This window comes from Boleophthalmus pectinirostris, unplaced genomic scaffold (genome assembly GCF_026225935.1).
Source record: "Boleophthalmus pectinirostris isolate CB_2022bp ecotype Guang Dong unplaced genomic scaffold, ASM2622593v1 HiC_scaffold_19, whole genome shotgun sequence".
Lineage (NCBI taxonomy): Eukaryota > Metazoa > Chordata > Actinopteri > Gobiiformes > Gobiidae > Boleophthalmus > Boleophthalmus pectinirostris.
Window position 1 is genome coordinate 9,147,924 of NW_026571140.1, and position 19,667 is coordinate 9,167,590.

The following is a 19,667-nucleotide window of genomic DNA, read 5'->3' on the forward strand; positions in this document are numbered from 1 at the left end:
TGCCCGTATTAAGTGAGGGTCATTAGAATGTTTTAGTTATCATTATCAAAAGACCTTGAAGATGTTTGGTATCAGAAAAACTTGCAGGTTATCAGTATCAAAGAACTTGTAGGTAGTTAGTATCACTAAACCTTGCAGGTGTCCAGTGAGGGTCATTAGAACATTTTAGTTATCATAATCAGAAGACCTTGCTGGTATACAGTATCAGCAGAGCTTTCAGGTTAGCGGTATTAGAAGATCAGTGAAGGTCAGTGTTAGAAAAACCTGGAGATGATCAGAAGAACTTGCAGGTGATCTTTGGAACCTGCAAAGCCTTATTGGTAGTCCATATTGGATTAATCTGCAGAAGGTCAGTATCAGAAATACTTGCAGTTCTTGTTCAGTGTCTCTAGATCATGCAGGCAATCAGGGAGGGTCAATAGGGCTTACTGTCGTTCTTGGAGCGTTTGAGCTGCACTTTGAGTCTCTTCATACCAATCTGAAAGCCGTTCATGGACTGAATTGCTGCCTGCGACGATACTGGATTGTCATAGCTCACAAAACCTAAAGAATATGCACATAAGGGTTATGAACTTTGTCAAAATTAAATGTTTTACTTCTCTTTTCAGAATTCTGTCTTCTGTTTTTAAAAAAAAGTGAACACTGCTGTAAGCGAACTAACCAAAACACTTGCTGAGGTTGGTCTGCTTGTCAATGAAGACTTTGGCAGAAATGACATTTCCGAAGGGCATGAACATCTGCAGGAGGTCCTGGTCCCCAAACTCCTGAGGCAGGTGGTAGATGAACAGGTTGGCACCTTCTGGACCTGGCCAGAAGATGAAAATAAATCATAAAAGTTGACTGAAGCTGACAATTTTATAAATGGTGATTTTTTATATATAGAGCTTTTCCACCTTCAAGCACTTTTACATCAAGGAACAACTTGCTCATTCATACACACATTCATCCAAGTGTACTCAGACACTGCTGTGTTTTTAAACTCTATACACTTTTATTAGAATCATTTGGATAATTTAAACTTGGAATTGCCAATCTCTACTGAACAATAGTCCAGGTAGGATCTATAGCAAAGGGAAAATTCAATTCTGTCAACTGGACAAAGGTGAAGACGTTTCACCTCCCATCCAGTTTTAGTTGACAAAATTGAATGTTGCATTTGCTTCTGGACAAAAGGTAAAAGGTAGCTTGAAAACTTGAAAACTTTTGTTTCATGACACCATGGTCAAATAGATCATTTTGAATTTTGGATATGCAGACAGACTAAGGATTACTCAAATGTGTGAAGGAAACAAAACATAAATCCAGGTATGTTTCTGAAGAGGTAACAACATTCTAACGCTCACAAAGCTCACAAAAGTCAATTTTTCCCAATAAAAGACCTTGCAGGTATTCAGTATCAGAAGGATTTACAGATGATCACTGGAACCTGCAGGTGATCAGAGTTAGTAGACCATTATTGCAGTCTATATCAGATTGACCTGCAGGTGATAAGTATCAGAAGAACTTGTGTTGTTGTGTTCAGTGTCTCTAGGTAAGAACAATCTAACAATTGTGCGTAATTTAGGACCTTCCAAATATTTTATGAATTGACTCATAGGTTGCTGTATGTCACTCTAAGAGCTGCATTCATGCTGGAGAAACTTACTCACCCTCCTTCTGGCTGCCTGCGGCAGAGATGCTCTGCTGGGACAGGAGGCTCTGGTTGTAGAGGCTGGGCAGGGCAGCGGCTGCGTACTGCTGGATACCTGAGTATGCCTGGCTTAGGGCGTCCATGCTGCACCCTGGACCTCCAGACAAGCCTCCAGATAACCCTCCAGACAGTCCACTGGAGGAGAGGGAGCTGTTCAAGCCTGACATGCCTACACATGCATACAAAGAGATTTCAGCTTAGTTATGCCTACCAAACAATCATTGTTGACATAGACATATTAACAATTTTGTGCAGTCGACTAAATACTTTCTTGATTGATCAAAGACATGTCCTGAAGATTGATTAATCGATCAACTAAAAAGAAGGACTGGCAAAGATTCTCAAAACTGTTACATAATATGTATATTATGTCTTTGTGTCCAACCCAAACTGGACTCACAAGACTACAAAAGCAAAAACAACTATCTATACAGAAATAAAAATTGTAATGTATATATATACATTGTATTGTATATTGTATTGTATAATTAGGATTCAGAAGCAGGACCACGCCTCAACCTCCTACTGCTGCTGTCCAGGAAACCACAGTTTACCTTAAACACAGCTTAAATTAACCAGAAATGCTCTTTATACAAGTGTTTAGATAGAGACTATACCTAAGTCTCTGCCCAGCCACCACATCAATCCATATCATATCTTTGTTGTGGCCCGGTCTTTGCTAGTAAAAGATAGATTAAACTTGAGAGTTTAACCTTCCTTCTTACATATGAATACAAAAAAATAAAAATAAAAAATTTAAATCTTCAGCCAACTCACGCACTAGCTTCCCCTTTCAGCTGCTGTCCCATATAATCCTTACAATTATGATTTTAAACATTGATGTGTATTATTCCTGTGTTTAGCAGTAGACTACCTGTCAGGGAGCCCATGTTGAGGCCCACCCCAGAGCCTGCGGACAGAGACTGCAGGGCCCCCAACGACGTCATGGGGTTCACAGAGGAACTGCTGCTAGAGCTGGGAGAAGAACCTAGATGAACAGCAGCAAGAAGAATCATAATGACAGCAGAATATGCAAGTGCTGTATGTGGTAGGGATGGTGGTTGTGGTGGGTTACATGTGGAGTATGTTACGTGTGGTGGAGATGATAAAACAGTGTTACATGTGGTGGAGATAGTGAGAGGGTGTTATGTGTTACATTACTGTGGTGTGCAGGGTGCTGTTAGGTGTTACCTGTGGTGGACATGGACAGAGGGCTGCTGGAGCTTGTCATGGAGCTGGAGCTGGACTGTGAGACTTGTGTGGCACTTGCTGCTGCTGCTAAAGCTGCCAGGTTTTGGATGGCATTAAAACCTGCCAAAACACATGACACAAAACACATAATAAGTTATAATAGTAAAATGTGATCAGTTATTACTTATTTCAGATGTCATATATAATGTTCCAGTGAGACAGTGCCACAAATATGAGCTGAATATGTGTTTGTTTACCAGAGAAAGAGTGCATGTTGCTGAGGCCGTTAGAGGTGGAGGCTGACTGCTGCAGCAACTGTAAATACAACTGAACACAAATTATGTCATTAGTGGAAATTCTTTGGAAATACATGAAACATTAACACTGTGAACTAGTAACTGACTCCTAAAACATACTCACAGCTAAATACTGCGGGCCCATGCTGCTGAGGCCCGTGAGGTTTGACCACAGTGAGGCAGCACTGAGCTGCTGCATGTGCTGCTGCAGCTGCTGGGCCAGCCTCTTCTGCTCCTTGTCCTTCTGTGTGTCTGCAAACTTCACGACGATGGGCGAGGAGCAGCCCTGTACCACACACACACACACACACAACATCAGGAGCAGAAGATACAAATGGAGCTGTATTTGAGTCATATGTGGTGATGTAAATCCAGTTTCTGACTCATGGACAGTGCAGACATACTTCCATGGTCTGGGACTGGTGCATGGATTTGATGGCGGACTGGGCCATCTGTCGAGCTGTGAATGTGACAAAGGCACAACCTGGAAGACAAAAGACAAAAGACCTAAATTCTGTTATCATACAATAGCAACATAGCCTCATTTAAACTTCTATAACTGTAAGATGAACATGGGTTGAATCATTTTGTAGTACATTAACAGTTCAGATCATTTACATGTAAACTGTGCTATTTAATGACAGATTTATGCTCTGTTTATCATATAAGCCTTGGTATACAAATAGTGCTATGGAGGGTGCGTGTCAAGGGGACATGAGATTGGTGGGGTTAAAGGGTCCATGTTACTATGCATTTCATGATTTGTTATAACATTTCCTCATCAAAAACTTCTCTGGAGTTTTGTTTTGTTTCATTTTTTTCCACCTTGTGATGTCATGTGGTATCATAGGATGTACTCCACTGTGTTTTTAAAGCCCTGGTGATACTGCACTGTTGCACTGTCTTCCCATGACCTCTTATATAAAGCTGTGATTACCTCCGCCAAGGAGGTTATGTTTTTGCCGGCATTTGTCTGTTTGTTTGTTTGTTTGTTTGTCTGTTAGCAACATAACTCAAAAAGTTATGGAGCGATTTTGATGAAATTTTCAGGATTTGTTGGAAATGTGAAAAGGAAGAACTGATTTCATTTTGGGGGTGATCCGGAAGAAATCCTGGATTCTGGATCACTTTGAAATTTTAGTTAACATTGTGGTAAATGGGGCCAAAAATTTTGTTTCTCAATATCTCGGTTAATTATTGACCAAACCCCATGAAATTTGACTCAGGGATGGACAATGGGATCCTCTTTCATATTCCAAAGGCTGATCCGGATCTGATCCAGAAGACTGATTTTATCGCAATTTATATAAAAAATGGGGGTAGTCCTTGGCAGAGGTCTGCGCTCTCTGAGTGCTTTTCTAGTTTTATATTTTATTACTTATCTTTCGATTTTATTTTTATTTGTACATTTACATTTATATAATTATGTCTTATTTGACACCTGTCTCTTGCTATCTTTTGCTACTTACTTATAATTTATACCATTTATATTTTTTGCTTTTTGTTATTATATTTATTGTGACTTGTGAGCTACTGTGTCCAAATAATTTCCCTTGTGGATCAATAAAGTTTGTCTAAGTCTAAGTCTAAGTCTGAACTAAATACTACTAATACTTACACTAATACTACTAATACATTAAGGGGCAGTACTTGGTGTGAAAATGTGTGAACCAAGTTAGATGCTTCATTAGCAATTTCAGATGAGCTCATTCTCCAACAGCTCTGCTCAAACAGTGAGAGACACAGAACTACATTCATACCATACTCCATACAGCTGTACAACAACTCACTCTTGTGTAACAGATAATACTCCCTACAACTGTACAACAACTCACCCTTATGGAACAGATAACTCTCTGTTCTGTCAATCATATCAGTTTTGCACAGTTTTTCCTTATGACCTCTTGATATAACTGTGATATGCTGTATTTATATTACTATATTACTATATTTTACTTTTACATATACATTTATATAATTATGCCTTATTTGACACTAGTCTCTTGCTATTTTTGCTACTTATTTAGAATGTATTATTACCATTTATATTTTTGCTCTTTACTGTGATGTCTGAACTACTGCTTCCATATAATTTCCCTTGTGGATTAATAAATTTAGTTTCAGTCTAATTTCTAGATTTGAGCTTAGAGTATTTTACTGTACTGATTCTCACCCCGACTGAGTCCATCCGGGCCACGTAGGATCCGACACTCCTCGATCTGTCCATACGGAGAGAACATGAGCCGGATATCGTTCTCGTTACACTTTTTGGAGATCATTCCGATGAAGAGCTTTCTGTCTTCCACTGCTGTTAGGAGCACAGGCCATCAGACATTTACAGAACTGTGTGGGAGTGAATGAAGACGAGGCTCACCATTGTTTTTCTCACTGTCTGCAGGCTTCATCTGGATTGGATGGTGCATCTAAATGAGGAGGAAGGAACTAGATTAATTTGATTTACAATTTCAACTTGAAGACTTCTGCTTCATGACATCACAAGATGGAACAGAGCATTTTCAGCTTTGAAGATGCAGAGAGACTAATCGTGTAGGATTACTCAAATGTGTGAAACAAAACACAACTCCAGGTATAATTTTAATTAGGTAACATTCTAAGATGGCTAAAAGCTCAGAGTCATTTTTGCATAGTACAGGACCTTTATAATATAGACATAGGCTGTAATTACACTGACTTTATTTTTCATAAAACAGCATAACAGCAAAATGCTCAATATCAGCCTGGTTAAATGATGTTACAATTATAGCATGAATATGATCTTATCATTATTATCTTTCCAGAATCCATGATATGTTTAAAATATTCACCTTTAATTGAATAAGCATTTTAAACAATTGATCAAAAATATATGTATTTTTGTTCCTATAAGCTGTCCATCTCTACAGTGAGAACTGTAATATACATAGTATTGTATTGGCATGTGTGCCATTTCTGACATCAACCTGTCCAGAGACTGAAGGTGGAAATAAGCAATGTTGCTATAACCTGACACTCACATACTACCTCTTTGTGTAGGTCAATGTTTTTATGTGCATTGTGCCTGATAAATAAACAAATACATTAAACTAAACTAATAGACAGAAGGAGGTCTGACCCCGGGCAGGATCTTCATGTTGTGTAGAGCGTTCTGAGCCTCCAGAGCAGACTTCCGAGTGTAAAATGTGACAAAACAACAGCCTGCAGATGACAGAAGGCAGTCACACAAGGGCAACCAACAGCTCAATACAAAATGTCTTTCTTCTACTAAATAACTAGTAAGTTACAACATTTATAAATGTATTAATTATATTTTCCAGACACTCCAAGAAACACTCCTTTGTGGTTTTCTTTATTAAAGGGCCTATATGCTGTTTTCTGATCTATGATATAATGTTGTTTCCTCATCAAAAAACATACTTGAGTTGTGTTTTGTTTCATTAGCACATGTTTAGCACACAGACCCTGTATATGTGAGTGAGTTCTTCTGTCAAACAGAAAACCCTCTGATCCATCTTGTGATGTCATGTACAGGAAGCACTCCACTGCGTTTTTAAACTCCATACGTCTTCACTAGAATAATTTAGCTAATTTCAGTCCTGGAATTGCCAGTCTCTACTGAACTAAAGGTTACAGGTTAACAAGTAGCTGTTAACTTAACTACTGCTCAATGACATCACAAGGTGGAACAGAGTATTTTGAGCTTTGGATATGCAGACAGACTAATAATGCACGATTTCCTTTCATGTGTGCACGAAACAAAATACAACTCCATATATGTTTTTTTAGGAAGTAACAACAATAAAGTCAATTTTGAGGACCTTTAACCAGGCCAGCAAGATTATTTCTTGGCATATTTGTTCACAAACTCGTGACAGTTCATCTGGACAGAATCCAGTGTTGTGATTGCCTGGTCAAGCAGTGGTTCAGACCAATCAAAGGACAGAACTGTGGTCTGAGCAGAGTCAAAGGTGAAGCACCCAACTGAACCAAAATAAACATGGTGATGTCGGTAGAAATACTTCAACCTATTTGAGTGTAAATACAAACAAATTTAACAATATATTTTCTGAGAAGAGATAAGGGATCTAACTGAGAGAACATTTTAAGGTATTTATATTTGACCCAAGGCTCAGAGAAATATACATATACAAGAGACATACATAAACAAGAGCCTACTGACTGCTATAAGATGTACCTTTGCTCTGAGGGGGATTCTGGCTGCGGTCTCGGAGCACGTTGATCTCATAGACAGCTCCATAGGGTTCAAACAGTTCTCGGAGCTGCTCCTCAGACCAGGATCTGGGGATCTGTCCCACAAACATCTTGATGGCGTCCAGGTCGGGATGATCTGGCTGATCCAGAGACCCATTCAGTTTTTTACCTCTGAGACACAAGGGCAGGGGGTCACTGCAGGGCTCCATGTACAGGAGGACATTTCAGGTGACATCACAACATTGCCTTGGCTAATAATATTTAATCCAGATGGGGGCAGCTAAAATTATTACTGTTAAAATTCAGATACCACATATTCAGTCTGTATCTTTGATACTTTGATCTCCCATTCAAGTACTAACCAGGACCAACTCTGTTCAGTTTCCAAAATCAGACTGACAATATGTCTTTTTGTTATGGACCAAGCTGAGTAGATTTGAAAGTCAGTTTGGACCTGTGTCTGTGTTTAAGAGATATACCCTGTAAAACTATCATTTGAGGGACAGTAGTGGCATAGTGGATTAAGCAATGGTGTAGAAACACACAGGATCATGTCACCTTGTGAAGGAAGGGCATCTGACTTACAGCAGGCCCTAACTGTTCTGTATTTGTCGGTGCAGAATGAGTCATAAAAACTTACACTGGATTTGAAGACAAGGAGCAGTGGTCGACCATCATCTCTGGGAGAAAGTCCAGTTTGAAAGAAGACATGATGGCTCCTGTTCACTTTCCCCCGTGTCAAACGTCCTGATACAGCCCAGATATCCAAATATGTCCTTATCACACAAAACAGTGAAAAACAATTCAACAACAAACAAAAAATTGTCTAAAAACTTCTAAAAACACATTGCACAGAGTGTCCAAGCTCAGGGCGGGTGTTCCGACTCATCACTGGACACAGGACCACAACAGACTGACTGGACAGGGGTGGACAGAGGTGGACAGAGGGGCAAAGGACAGCACTGGACATAGAGGGCAGTGGACGTGCTGGACACAATCAAAGTGCTGATGTCCCTGGGCCGTTGTAAAGGTTTCTGTCAGAGCAGCAGATCTGTGTACCACTCCAAACAAACACATGTCACAGCGATGAGGAGAGGCTCCACTGAGCCCAGGGTATGTCCACTGAGAGGGGGCAGTGTCCTATAATCCTGCCCCGGTCTGACCATGCACACACACACACGCACTCACAATACAGAGGCAACACTTTTGGAGCACGCTGGATACTCTAGCAACTCTAAGTCCTGTTTTTTTAAGGGACTTAGTTCTTGTCCGTAGGTTGACCCCACAGGACTGCTCAACAGTTTTATTATAGGCCTACATTTGATTGGGACCCAGGTTACTTTGCATAAAATTCTGTGCTCAGAGCAGAAGTTGAAGATGTTCACAACTCAAAGAATACAGATTAAATAGATATTATGCACAGAACTGCATCATTGGAATAACAGCATTTGTTATTACAGAACTTGCTTGAGTGTCACTGGTGAGGATATAGCAAAAAAAGATTGAATTTTTCTACTGGGTAAAAGTTTTAGAAATGTCTCCACTCATCCGAGTAGCCTTCACCTGTTTAAGCATATCATAGAACACACATAATCTAAAGTGACAGATGGGCCTGCTACTACACATTGTGTTATTGTTTTGGCTACGCCAGGAGAACGGTCGATTACAGTAAATGCAATCCAGTCTCTTGTATTGAACCAAAAGCGCCCTCATGTGGTAGAATGAGTCACAACATCACAAAACTTCGATAGAAGATTAATTTAAAATAGGCCTACGCATAGATCTCCTTGAACAAATGAAACGTGTTTATGCTATTCACATGTATGCACGCCAGGAAGACAAGCATACCCAAATTTGGCACATTTCTGAAGCCGTGTGTCATTTTATGATCGGAGTAGAGTCAGGTCTCGCAATGCATTATGGGTCCGTGGCTGCAATGACGCAAAAGAATAGAGAAAAAAGTATTTAAAACGTAAAATTCGTGCATAGCAAATATATATATAGTTTATCTTATCGGGTTATTGTATTTTGTAACTTTCCTGGAACCAAATATTTTTGACGCTACTATTCCGAAACCATGACCTAGAGCGTCTGCGTAAACCTATTCTATATAAACCGGAACCTCAGCTATTTATAAGCGTGTTGTATGAAAGGAGAGAAGGTTAGCACTCCCCTAGACAAGGATGGAAATGGCCCCTGTGGCCTGCAACACATATACGGTTAAGGCACTGCCACCTACTTCGTGGCATCTCTAACCAAGTTTTTCAATTGTGTTTATGGTAAATGTTCGTGCTCTCTGCTTTTGGTTTTACATCACATCACAACTTTCTATAGGAAAATAAATAATACAGATGGAGGCAGCTAAAAGTAATATTGTTCAAATGGAGATTTCCATTGTAATACAGTGAGTTCCTGGATCTAGTCACTATTACTAATACTACAGAAATGGTCAGGTTCAACATTTCTGAATTTTTCTTTTGGATATTTCATGGCAAAGTGCAATGTAATCAGTATGGAAAACTGGCTCTTGGCCCCTATCTGACATGACATCATGACATTCTAGAATCTGAAAACCACCCATCAAATGAGTCGTAGCAATTTGTTTGACAGCACCTTGACTAGATTATGTTGCTGTAGGTGTTAATGATGTTGTGGATATGGTTTCATTATGTTTTTTGTGTATCACCAGTTGTTTTTGTTTTTTTGTTGGGTTTCAGTACAACATTCCATACATTATTATATAACAGATGGGAGGTAGTTAAAAGAAATATTGATAAAATGCAATATTTTTTGTTATAATGTAATATAGCAAATTCTGGGGTCTAATCACTAATACGATGATCCAGTTCAACATTATGAATTTACTGTTCGGGCATTTGTTATTAGACTCTAAATACTAGGGAATGCTGGCTTCTGTTTTGTCCCATTCGGAGTATGACATCATCATATACTAGAAAAGTCTAGAAAACCACCTATTTCACCAGCACTCTTTATTCTAGATAATTCATACTCCATATCATATTGGTGGTTTTCAGATTCTAGAATGTGATTATGTCATACTCTCAGATTTTAGCAGTAGACAATGATCACATTGTATTTTACCTTGAAATATACCAAAGGTAAATTCACAAATGTTAAATCTGATCATTTCTATTTGTGATGAGCACCAAGAACTCTTTCAACAATATTATTTTTTGCTGCCCACTATCTGTATTAAATATAAATGACCTACAGAATGTTGTGGTATCAATAGAAAAGCAGCAATTATTATTTGGTTTAATTTCCTATAATTAAATTGAACCAAGCAGATGTGATTTTATGTATGTAATGTAAGCTTTATATATTTTTTTTAAGTTTTATAGGTGCATTATGAGACTTTTCTGGAGAAGGGTTTGCCATTTTTTGTTTCCATGGAGATGTTTTTGTATTGCATGGAATGTTCCATTGGCATGTTTCAACTATAGTGTTTCATAGCTATCTTCTGTCTTTAATTTTTTTTTATTATATTTTTTTTAGGACTTCATTTAGTTATTAATTTTTTTTTATTGATTGATTTTATAATTTTTATCTATAGTTCCTATTGGATCTTTTTGTGTCATAACATAATTCAGACATTTTAGAGCCAGATGATTTACAATACTATGTGAAACACTTTGAAAACTGTCTTGTTTATAAAATGTACTACACAAATAAAATTGGATTGGAAAATGAAAATACTACTGCAATCAAAATTGTGAAAAAATGCATCCTTATTGTGACTGGGCTCGCTTCTTCACAGACCTGACCTGGAATTGGCCTGGTGGCATCCCATTTGTCTCCATGGAGATAGACAAGTTTAATGTCATACTGTGGAACAATCTAGGCAAAGCAACAACATTTCCATGAATTAATTGCAATAACAAAAACACAATGCACAAAAATATATGTTTATTAGAGTTCAACAGGTGCTCCTACAGTACATCTCAAGAATAAAGTCTTAAAAGTCTTAAAAGTCTTAGTTATTTAGCAGGCATTTGTGTCAAAAAAGGGAAAAAAAAAAAAAAAATCAGGACACTATTCCAACTCAGTCTGGTCCTTTTTGGTATTCCACAGAGAAAAACTAAAGTATTAAAAATAACATGGATAATCCTTGGTGTGGATTCCAGCCTGCAGGTGTCACATGATCAGCCTCTGTCCCAGGATCTTGCGGTTGATCTCGGCCAAAGCCACAGAGAACACAAAGGCCTTCTCATCAGACAGGCTGGCGTACATGTCCACCTCCTTCTCTTGTTTCTCTGTCGACACAAAGACACGTTAGACAGTGATCGATTTCTTTATTTTTTTCTGCATAATTCTAAAATGACCATTGTTAACATGCGATTTAACACATTAAGCCTGTATAATCTCTAAAAGCTGTTTAAAAAAAAAAAAAAAAACACAAAAGAAAAGAAAGAAGAAAATAATGAAATCTGAAACTAGTGCAACTTCTGAAGGGCTGCATCTTACAATTACCATACAAATTGTTTAATCTGTCAATTATTTTTGGACTATAAGGCGATTAGATAAGGCGTTAGAACGTAATAGCATTGTGAGTATGACATTTTTAAAGAGCCCATTTTACGCTTTTTTTCTGAGGTATGTTATAATGTTGTTTCCTCATCAAAACATACCCGGAGTTGTGTTTTTTTCAGTGTCGTTCCATTCATGAGTTCTTCTCTTGTGGTAATACGGGAAGTGTTAGACTGTGGTTTTTAAGTCTGAACACCTTCCTGGAATTGCAAGTCTCTATTCAACTAAAAGAAAAAAGGTTGTTAATTTTAAAACTACCTCTACATGGCATAGACAGAATAGGATTACTCAAACAGGGTAGCTGCGGGGTCTTAAAAGTCTTAAAAAGTCTTAATTTCGTGTTCCTAAATTAAGGCCTTAAAAATCTTAAATCATGTTGTCCAAGTCCTATTTTTTTTCACAAAGGTCTTAAATTTCATTAGCCTATTTTTTTGTAAACTCAACTGGGGTGCAGTGTAATTTTAAACAGAGGAAGGGGAAAAAAACAACAGCATGAAATCATGTAATGTGAATTCTACGTCTAATTTGGAGAATGCGCAAACAATACTTTGGTTTCTGGCGCCGGCGGCAATGAGTAAAAACAATCAGTACAGTAAACAACAGTTTGTTGTTGTTGAAAATGTTAAATGGTTGAAGCACTTTGAAAGACAATGTGAGACAAGACAATGTGAAAGGTTAGTTTGTCTTGTTAGAATGTTAGAAATGATTTTTGGCCATTTTACAAGCAATGCATACTACTATAATTGAGTTCTGAATGAGATTTTATAAGTTTTTTTTTTTTGTTATTTAAAGCCGTGAGAAGAGTCATTATTAGAATTGGATCTGGTGTTTTTCGACCACATACTGGGTGCGATGTTGGTCTTAATTTTCATTTAAGTGGTCTTAAAAAAGTCTTAAATTTGGGGTAGTCAAACCTGGGGATACCCTGTGAAATATGTGTGAATAAAACAAACTACAACTCCAGATATGTTTTTGAGGAGGTAACAGCATTATAACATGGCTTAAAGATCACAAGAATCCATCCATCTATCCATTTTCTTCCGGTTATCCGGGGTCAGGTTACAGGGTCAACAGTCTGAGGAGGACCTCCCAGACTTCCCTCTCCACACACACGTCCTCCAGCTCTTCCAGGGGGATCCCGAGACGTTCCCAGGCCAGCCGAGAGACATAGTTCCTCCAGCTTGTCCTGGGTCTTCCCCGGGGCCTCCTACCAGTGGAGGAACACCTCCCGAGGGAGGGGTCCAGGAGGCATCCGAAACAGATGCCCGAGTCAAATCAGTTGGCTCCTCTCAATGTGGAGGAGCAGCGGCTCTACTCCAAGCTCCTCTCGTGTGACTGAGCTCCTCACCCTATCTCTAAGGCCAGCCACCCTGCGGAGGAAACTCATTTCGTGCACTTGTATCCGCGATCTTGTCCTTTCGGTCATTACCCAGAGCTCATGACCATAGGTGAGAGTAGGAACGTAGATTGACCAGTAAATCGAGAGCTTCACCTTTCGACTCAGCTCCCTCTTCACCACAACTGTCCGATACAGCGACCGCATCACTGCCGACGCTGCACCGATCCGCCTGTCAATCTCACGCTCCATCCTCCCCTCACTCGTGAGCAAGACCCCGAGATACTTGAACTCCTCCACTTGAGGCAGAGAATCACAAGAATCCTTTTTATGTAATACAGGACCTTTAAATTTTACCAAAGTTTATCCTGATGGAGAATATTCATCCAAAAATTTTAAACGTTCATGTTTTCTGCCATTAACAGGTGAATGATAAAATCTCTTAGCTACACAAACAGCATGTTTTGGAGTCCGTGTACTGTCCAAATAACAACTATTACTTCTTAATTATAAATTGGATATCTATACAAATGTAATTAAAGCAGTTTACAATATCTTAAATAATAGAATATGATAAAAATGACAACGTAAAGAGCCTCCTCTGTCTCTGCTCTGACTTCAAATAAAAATACAATTGCCCAGTGTGTGCAAAAAGATCAAGATTTAATTTTTGTAGCTATATCGTTCAGCCTTATACAATATCATAATTTACTATTTGTGAACTAAATGTAATGCTTTGTAGAGCAGGAACTAGACACGGCACACCTCTGTCATCCTCCACCTTCTTGAGGCCCACAGTCTTGGGTCTCCCTCGGCCCCTGCGGATGGGGTCTCCCTGGCAGCTGGGCCGGGCTCTCCTCCTGTTCTCCATGTCACTAGGGAGAGCCTCGATGCGGTCTTTACGGATGCGCTCAGTCCGCCGCCGTTTCGACTCCAGTTGATCTGCACAAAGTTAAATACATTCAAAACACGTACTGTATATCCCAATGTACGTTCAGCGGTTCCTTCCTGTAAAGGCAACGTTTTGATTATATTTTGACATGATGGATAAAACAATGCAGTTATTCTAAACTAGAGGGAGAATCACCATGGTAACCTAAAGTAACAGATGCCCATGTCCAGCAGCTGTGTTGTGACTGCAAAATTCCACTCAAGAACTCACTTCAATGTTGGAAAATAAATACAAATATTAATTATTATTTATTTATCTATGTATGTTAGGCAACTAGAATAATTATGCAGTGACATTGTAACTGTTAAGCTCTAAGTTCTTCTTTGAACAAAGCCTCAGGAAAAGAAATGTACATATATACTGAAAGTTTTCTCAACCTATACATGTCCCACATAGATGATCTTGGTGTCTAAGTGAAGATAAGACTTGGTGCTTTCTGTCTGCTGTTAAATAAAGACATTATATAACATCAGTAATAAGAACACTAGACTCAAACACAATCCTTCTTAACTGACAAACAAAATCTAAAATCAAAACTGAAAATTGCTTTCTAAATTTTGGATGTACCTTCTGGGACACCAAGGAATTGGAAAAACAACTTGAGATCATCACTTGTGCAAAATTTGGCGCAGATAAAACAAAATATGTACATTTTACACTGTTTTCAGTAGGGAAAAGTCCAGGCATCCTGAGTCAATCTGGTGCCCATGTGCCACCCAATTGGCTTCATCAGATTTTGTCAGAATAAATAATTTATTGAGATAAAACATTTTGACACACAAGGACAGCAAATAAAACATTTTCAAACATTTAATGTCTCAATTTAACCCATAATAAAGCTGGTTTTGAGTTGTGTAAAAGTTGTTTCGTTAAATAAAAAATAATAATAAAACACTGAATTCTAATATTGTTAATTTTCAGATTTTTCATAAGTTCAGTTTTATGTTGGTAGAGTGACAAATAGGCACTCTCCTTTCTCCTAGAAATGTTCTTGCTAGATTTTTTTTTACATTTACATGGTCTTGTCTTGTGTCTAATTTGAGATGTGAGACTACTAGTACTACCACTTCTACTAGAGTAGACGTAACTACTATTAACAAAGAAGATATTACACATATTGAACTTTGCCCCACTTTTTTCTACTGTATGTGTACAGTGTAGTAGTTAAAAACGATTTCGTAACTTCTGAACCAACCAGACCAAAACCTACTACTACAATTATTACTACAACTACTGCAACTACTACTAGAGAAGATAGACAAAGACATTTAACAGTCACAAAATGGCCACAGCAATTTCCACTGCAACAGTATCCATAATTCCTCTGTTTTTATTTTCACCACACTAATGGAAAACCCCTGACTCGTAATTTCCTGTGTCTAATTTGAGATTTCAGAGTAATAATGTACTTCTAAAGAGTAATCTATTAGTCCTAAGAGAAAAAAGTAAGTGTGGTTATATTATAAAAAGTTCAATCACCTGCTAGTCCTGGGGAGGAGGGGCGCTCATTTAACCTCGCCGTCAGGAGTTTGCGACTAATAAAAACAAACCCACAGGGACACGACTTACACGCCACCGGAATCTAGAAGGAGACAAAATAAAAACACATTAGAAAAGCTGATCCAAACAATGTGAAAATGTTGAAATGGATGTGTTGTAGGATACTATTTTGTAGTGTCTAGTCATGAAACAAAAATTTCAAACTTGATTTCGAGACTAAGGAAGAGATACAGATTCCAGTACAACCATAATAAAACCACTTTATTTAGACAATAGAAATTCATTTTCAACATTATATTTCTTACATATTTAACCTGTGGTGTTATATGTGTGTAATCCCTCAGTGGTCCAGGTAGGTTCCATAGTGATCTGTGTGTATAATAGTCTATGTGCTCTTATACTTGTTCTGATACAGCTCAAGATCATTCTAAATCTATTCAGGAAAGGTTCATTTCTGTCCTGTGAATGTGACTTTTTTTTAGTATCCATACCTGCTAAAATGAGTACCTAGTTTTGGTACTAGTTTTAGTATTGAGTAGTATCAGACTTTCAATACTTCTGACAATCCTAGTAGTGCCTACAATGAAGCTGAGGTGGGGCAAAGCAATCAGAACGTGTACTTAAATGAAAAATATGCAAAAGGGGTAAAAGTATTAGATGAAAGAAAAACTATGTTAGAAGATAAAAATTTTGAATAATAAACAACACATACATGTTTTTTTTTCCAAATTTCAACTTCAGTTTGCACAAATATGTATTCTATAAAACTACAATGAATAAACGACACCTTTTTTTTTTTTGTATTTCAAACAAAAAATACTAAAATGTCCTGCAGTGTGAGTAGCTCTCCAGCCTTTTCCAAGTAGCTTGCCAAAGAATTTCTGAATTATACATTAGGTGCCAAATGACTCAAATCTGATTAATTACCATTGTAAATGTAGAATTTTGATGACTAACTTTGTGCACTAATAAATGGATAAATGCTTATGTTTTATAGGTATCTAACTGTTCCCCAGCTATGGCTTTTCTATGCTCAGTTTATTGTGACCACTAAAATGAGTAGCTCTTTGGCATTTTCTTTTTGTAAAGATAGCTCAGATAGGAAAAAGGTTGGAGACCCGGTTTAGAATGAGTTACTTCAAAGGTGTTGGGATAAAGGGACACATGTGTACATTATTTAATATAGTTAAACCTTTATCTCTGCTTTAAATCAAAAAAGATATATATTCAGTGGAATGCTGTAATCCAAAGGGTGTCCTGTAGTGTGACATGAAAAATAACAGATTTAAAAAGACAAAAAGAACACAATTCTAATAGATAAAAAGACATTCTTTAATATAATGGAACAATTGTATAATCATTATTAAGATAGTACAATATTATGTACATTTTTTAAACTAAATCTGTAGTGAATTTTCAGTGGGATGACTGGAGAGGTCACACTGTAGGGCATGTTAATGTCTAAAATTAAATGAGTTACACGAACAGTTATGTAATGCTTGTGAGAAGGTTTCTTAACAATATTGTACAAATGATTTGTTTTTGAAAATAACTTTTGTATGTTGCTACAACTTCAGGTGTGTCACACCAAATATCAAATACCCATATAAGCATGAAACACACACAATGTGTACATTGTAAATGTGTACTTTTCACAATGTTACAAGTAGGCCTAGCCTGTGTTGGTACAATTTGTTCAAACGTTACACTACCATTACTACCACTACTACTACCCCCACTACTACTACTACCCCCACTACTTCTTTGTCCCACTTTTTTCTTACTATTTTATGTGTAAGTATGGTAGTTACAGAGATATTAAACATCAACTACTAACTAATAACTATAGGCCTATTACTAACAAAGAAGACATTAAACACGTTGAACTTTGTCCCACTTTTTTCTTACTATGTTATGTATAAAGCCTAATACAAATCTAATAGATCAAACAAAGTGTTTTCCAATGTTCAGCAGCAGAATCTCTCCTCTGTCCTCATTTTCTGACACGTCCATCTTCTACCAGATCTCCACTAGTGCCCTTGTCCCGTCTCACCCTCCCTCCCAAACCGCACACTGTCACATCCCAAACTCCTTCTTAATCTCTCCTCACCTGTTGGTCGCACTCAGGGCAGGATTTGGTGGCCATTTTGACTTTCTTTGTTTTATTTGCCGACATAGCGCCGATGTGGCAGCTGCAGGATCAGGCCCCAGCAGCTTCGATATCGCAATAGGGACCGGGGACGGATGACAGCGTGTGCAAAAGGCTCCTTCACCGAATGCAACCCCGTACTAAGCCAGATCTGTCCCGTTTGCACATTTTGATCGGAGAATAAAGGATTGAGGATCGATGCCTTTTGCAGCCGCTGCTCTCTGTGGTCTGCTCAGTCTTCTTTAGGCTGCAGCCGGTAATGGAAAAAGCAGCTACAGGGGTATTGTCGCCACCCAACGAGCTGGAGTGCCGCTGAGAACTGAACGGTCATGGAAAAACAATACGCTTATTATAAAACTAGAGGGATGATCACCATGGTAACTTAGTTAGAGATATTATGCACCTCTAGCAGCCATGTTCTGACGAGACACTGGCAAGAACTCACTTCAGTGTTCATTTGTATCTAATGCTAATGCTCATGCAATAATAAATAATAATGTATACATATCGACATACTGCATAGACTTACATGAAGTAAGATATATGGAAATATGTAGTAAAAGAAAATTGTAGTAAATCAATTATATATATCCTCAAAATAGGCACCCTTATTTGTCAAAAAAAATTAGTAGTTATTTCACGTATTTCTTTACATAATTCCATATATCTTACTTCATATATTTGATGTATTTTGTATGTATCTAAAATGTACAAAATAGTAAAAAATAAAGAAAATGTGTTACATGAGATGATGTCCAAAAGTTTTTCACTGGCAGCAACTTCTTAATAGTACATTAGTTACATAGAAAAATTTAGATTTAGCAAGGTGGTAGTGTGGTCGTCTCTCTGGTCAGTGTATGCCATTGTCTTTTACTTTTCACCCATCTAATCCACACATGTGGTGTGTGAAAGAGTGAATGTTGGTAGTCTGAGAGGTAACCACATCTGTCAATTTGCAAAGAAGTGTGATAGAATACTGTTCTTTTGCTAATCCAGTACCTTTTCTGTGTAGAGTTTGCATGTTCTACTCATAGTTTACAGTTCTGTTGTTTATAGGAGCCAGTTTGAGTACTTTTCACCATTCAAAAGACAGAAGATTTTGTTCTGAATTGCTATGCTATGGCTTTTCTGACACAACCAATTACAATCTCCACGATAATGGGCAATCTTTTCTTTTCTCTTTTTTTCAAAACAGCATAGATTATAGAGCACACATTTTATTGGATAACTTTATTTCAGTTACATGACGATAATTTCACTATTTAATCACTATTTAGTTTGTAATCTGTTTTACAAGCATTTAGGCAATTTATAATAAAACTGAATGAATAGTAAATAATTCTCCAGCAAAAAAAAACCTAAACAAAAAAAAAAAAAAAAAAAAAAGAAAAACAAGCTGCGCTCTAACTAACTCTCAATGTCCGGGACACATAAACAATGAGGATACATAAAGAAGAGGAGTTGACATGTAAGCGCAGAGGTTAGACATGTGCAATGGACACGTGTGAGAGAGAGGGGGCAGTGACGAGACGATCAGACGGGACCATGGGTGCACAGTGGGCTTGACCAGTCACACAGCTTGAAGGATGGAATCATGTTCTAGTGTTGGGTGTCACATACAGGGCTTGGCATTAACTTACAGCCGTGCAATTAATAGAATTTTAATAAATCCACTCTTTACAGATGGTCAATGATCAGCTTGGGTCTTGTTAGTTAAAGGGTCTACAGTAAGTCCTCAGTAAAAGCATGTGGACACTGGAGCAGAGTTCAGACTTTGGAGGAAGAAATTTAACTAT

The 19,667-nt window shown here is 37.9% G+C and overlaps 3 protein-coding genes and 1 non-coding gene across 15 annotated transcripts in view; 1 reads left to right on the forward strand and 3 right to left on the reverse strand.

Moving 5' to 3' along the window:
- Positions 1–415: 415 nt before the first annotated feature.
- celf1 (cugbp, Elav-like family member 1) lies at positions 416–8,097 on the reverse strand. Of its 10 annotated transcripts, none has more exons than XM_055154538.1 (13): positions 8,027–8,097; positions 7,370–7,557; positions 6,290–6,372; positions 5,552–5,600; positions 5,351–5,482; positions 3,582–3,661; positions 3,302–3,463; positions 3,139–3,208; positions 2,882–3,001; positions 2,565–2,678; positions 1,650–1,859; positions 662–805; positions 416–543 (listed from the first exon to the last, which is right to left on the reverse strand). In XM_055154538.1, exons 1-13 carry the CDS (start codon positions 8,095–8,097, stop codon positions 416–418), a joined length of 1,551 nt encoding a protein of 516 aa, XP_055010513.1. The 10 variants fall into 10 exon arrangements, with proteins under 10 accessions (XP_055010513.1, XP_055010514.1, XP_020783144.1 ...); XM_055154539.1 differs by having other exon boundaries at positions 3,139–3,196; positions 5,351–5,485; XM_020927485.1 differs by having other exon boundaries at positions 5,351–5,485.
- A 1,428-nt stretch (positions 8,098–9,525) lies between these two features.
- LOC129409319 (U6atac minor spliceosomal RNA) lies at positions 9,526–9,653 on the forward strand. The gene has a single exon (XR_008632363.1). It is a non-coding gene; the product is annotated as a U6atac minor spliceosomal RNA (small nuclear RNA).
- A 1,682-nt stretch (positions 9,654–11,335) lies between these two features.
- On the reverse strand, positions 11,336–18,167 carry cunh16orf87 (chromosome unknown C16orf87 homolog). Of its 3 annotated transcripts, none has more exons than XR_008632344.1 (4): positions 17,833–18,167; positions 15,702–15,804; positions 12,036–14,212; positions 11,336–11,660 (listed from the first exon to the last, which is right to left on the reverse strand). XR_008632344.1 is itself a non-coding variant. In XM_020927496.2 (4 exons), exons 1-4 carry the CDS (start codon positions 17,896–17,898, stop codon positions 11,542–11,544), a joined length of 465 nt encoding a protein of 154 aa, XP_020783155.1. In that variant the 5' UTR covers positions 17,899–18,165; the 3' UTR covers positions 11,336–11,541. The 3 variants fall into 3 exon arrangements, 1 of the variants encoding a protein (XP_020783155.1); XM_020927496.2 differs by having other exon boundaries at positions 14,036–14,212; positions 17,833–18,165; XR_008632345.1 differs by having other exon boundaries at positions 11,562–11,660; positions 13,427–14,212.
- A 905-nt stretch (positions 18,168–19,072) lies between these two features.
- The window catches only part of vps35 (VPS35 retromer complex component), a 13,688-nt gene continuing 13,093 nt past the window's right edge, over positions 19,073–19,667 (reverse strand). Inside the window, exon 17 of the mRNA XM_055154703.1 lies at positions 19,073–19,667. This exon is cut by the window's right edge and continues 1,181 nt beyond it. The gene's annotated coding sequence lies outside the window, so the exon portion shown is untranslated.

Excerpts from the sequence above, each read along its gene's own strand:
- cunh16orf87 (XM_020927496.2), bottom strand. The coding sequence starts at position 17,898 with ATGTCGGCAAATAAAACAAAGAAAGTCAAAATGGCCACCAAATCCTGC. Across the intron at positions 15,805-17,832 it reads GCCCTGAGTGCGACCAACAG|ATTCCGGTGGCGTGTAAGTC; the intron begins GTGAGGAGAGAT and ends GTCTCCTTCTAG. Across the intron at positions 11,661-14,035 it reads GAAGGTGGAGGATGACAGAG|AGAAACAAGAGAAGGAGGTG; the intron begins GTGTGCCGTGTC and ends TTGTGTCGACAG.
- celf1 (XM_020927485.1), bottom strand. The coding sequence starts at position 8,097 with ATGTCTTCTTTCAAACTGGACTTTCTCCCAGAGATGATGGTCGACCAC. Across the intron at positions 5,486-5,551 it reads AGACAGTGAGAAAAACAATG|CAGTGGAAGACAGAAAGCTC; the intron begins GTGAGCCTCGTC and ends TGCTCCTAACAG. Across the intron at positions 2,679-2,881 it reads TCTGTCCATGTCCACCACAG|GTTCTTCTCCCAGCTCTAGC; the intron begins GTAACACCTAAC and ends CTGTTCATCTAG.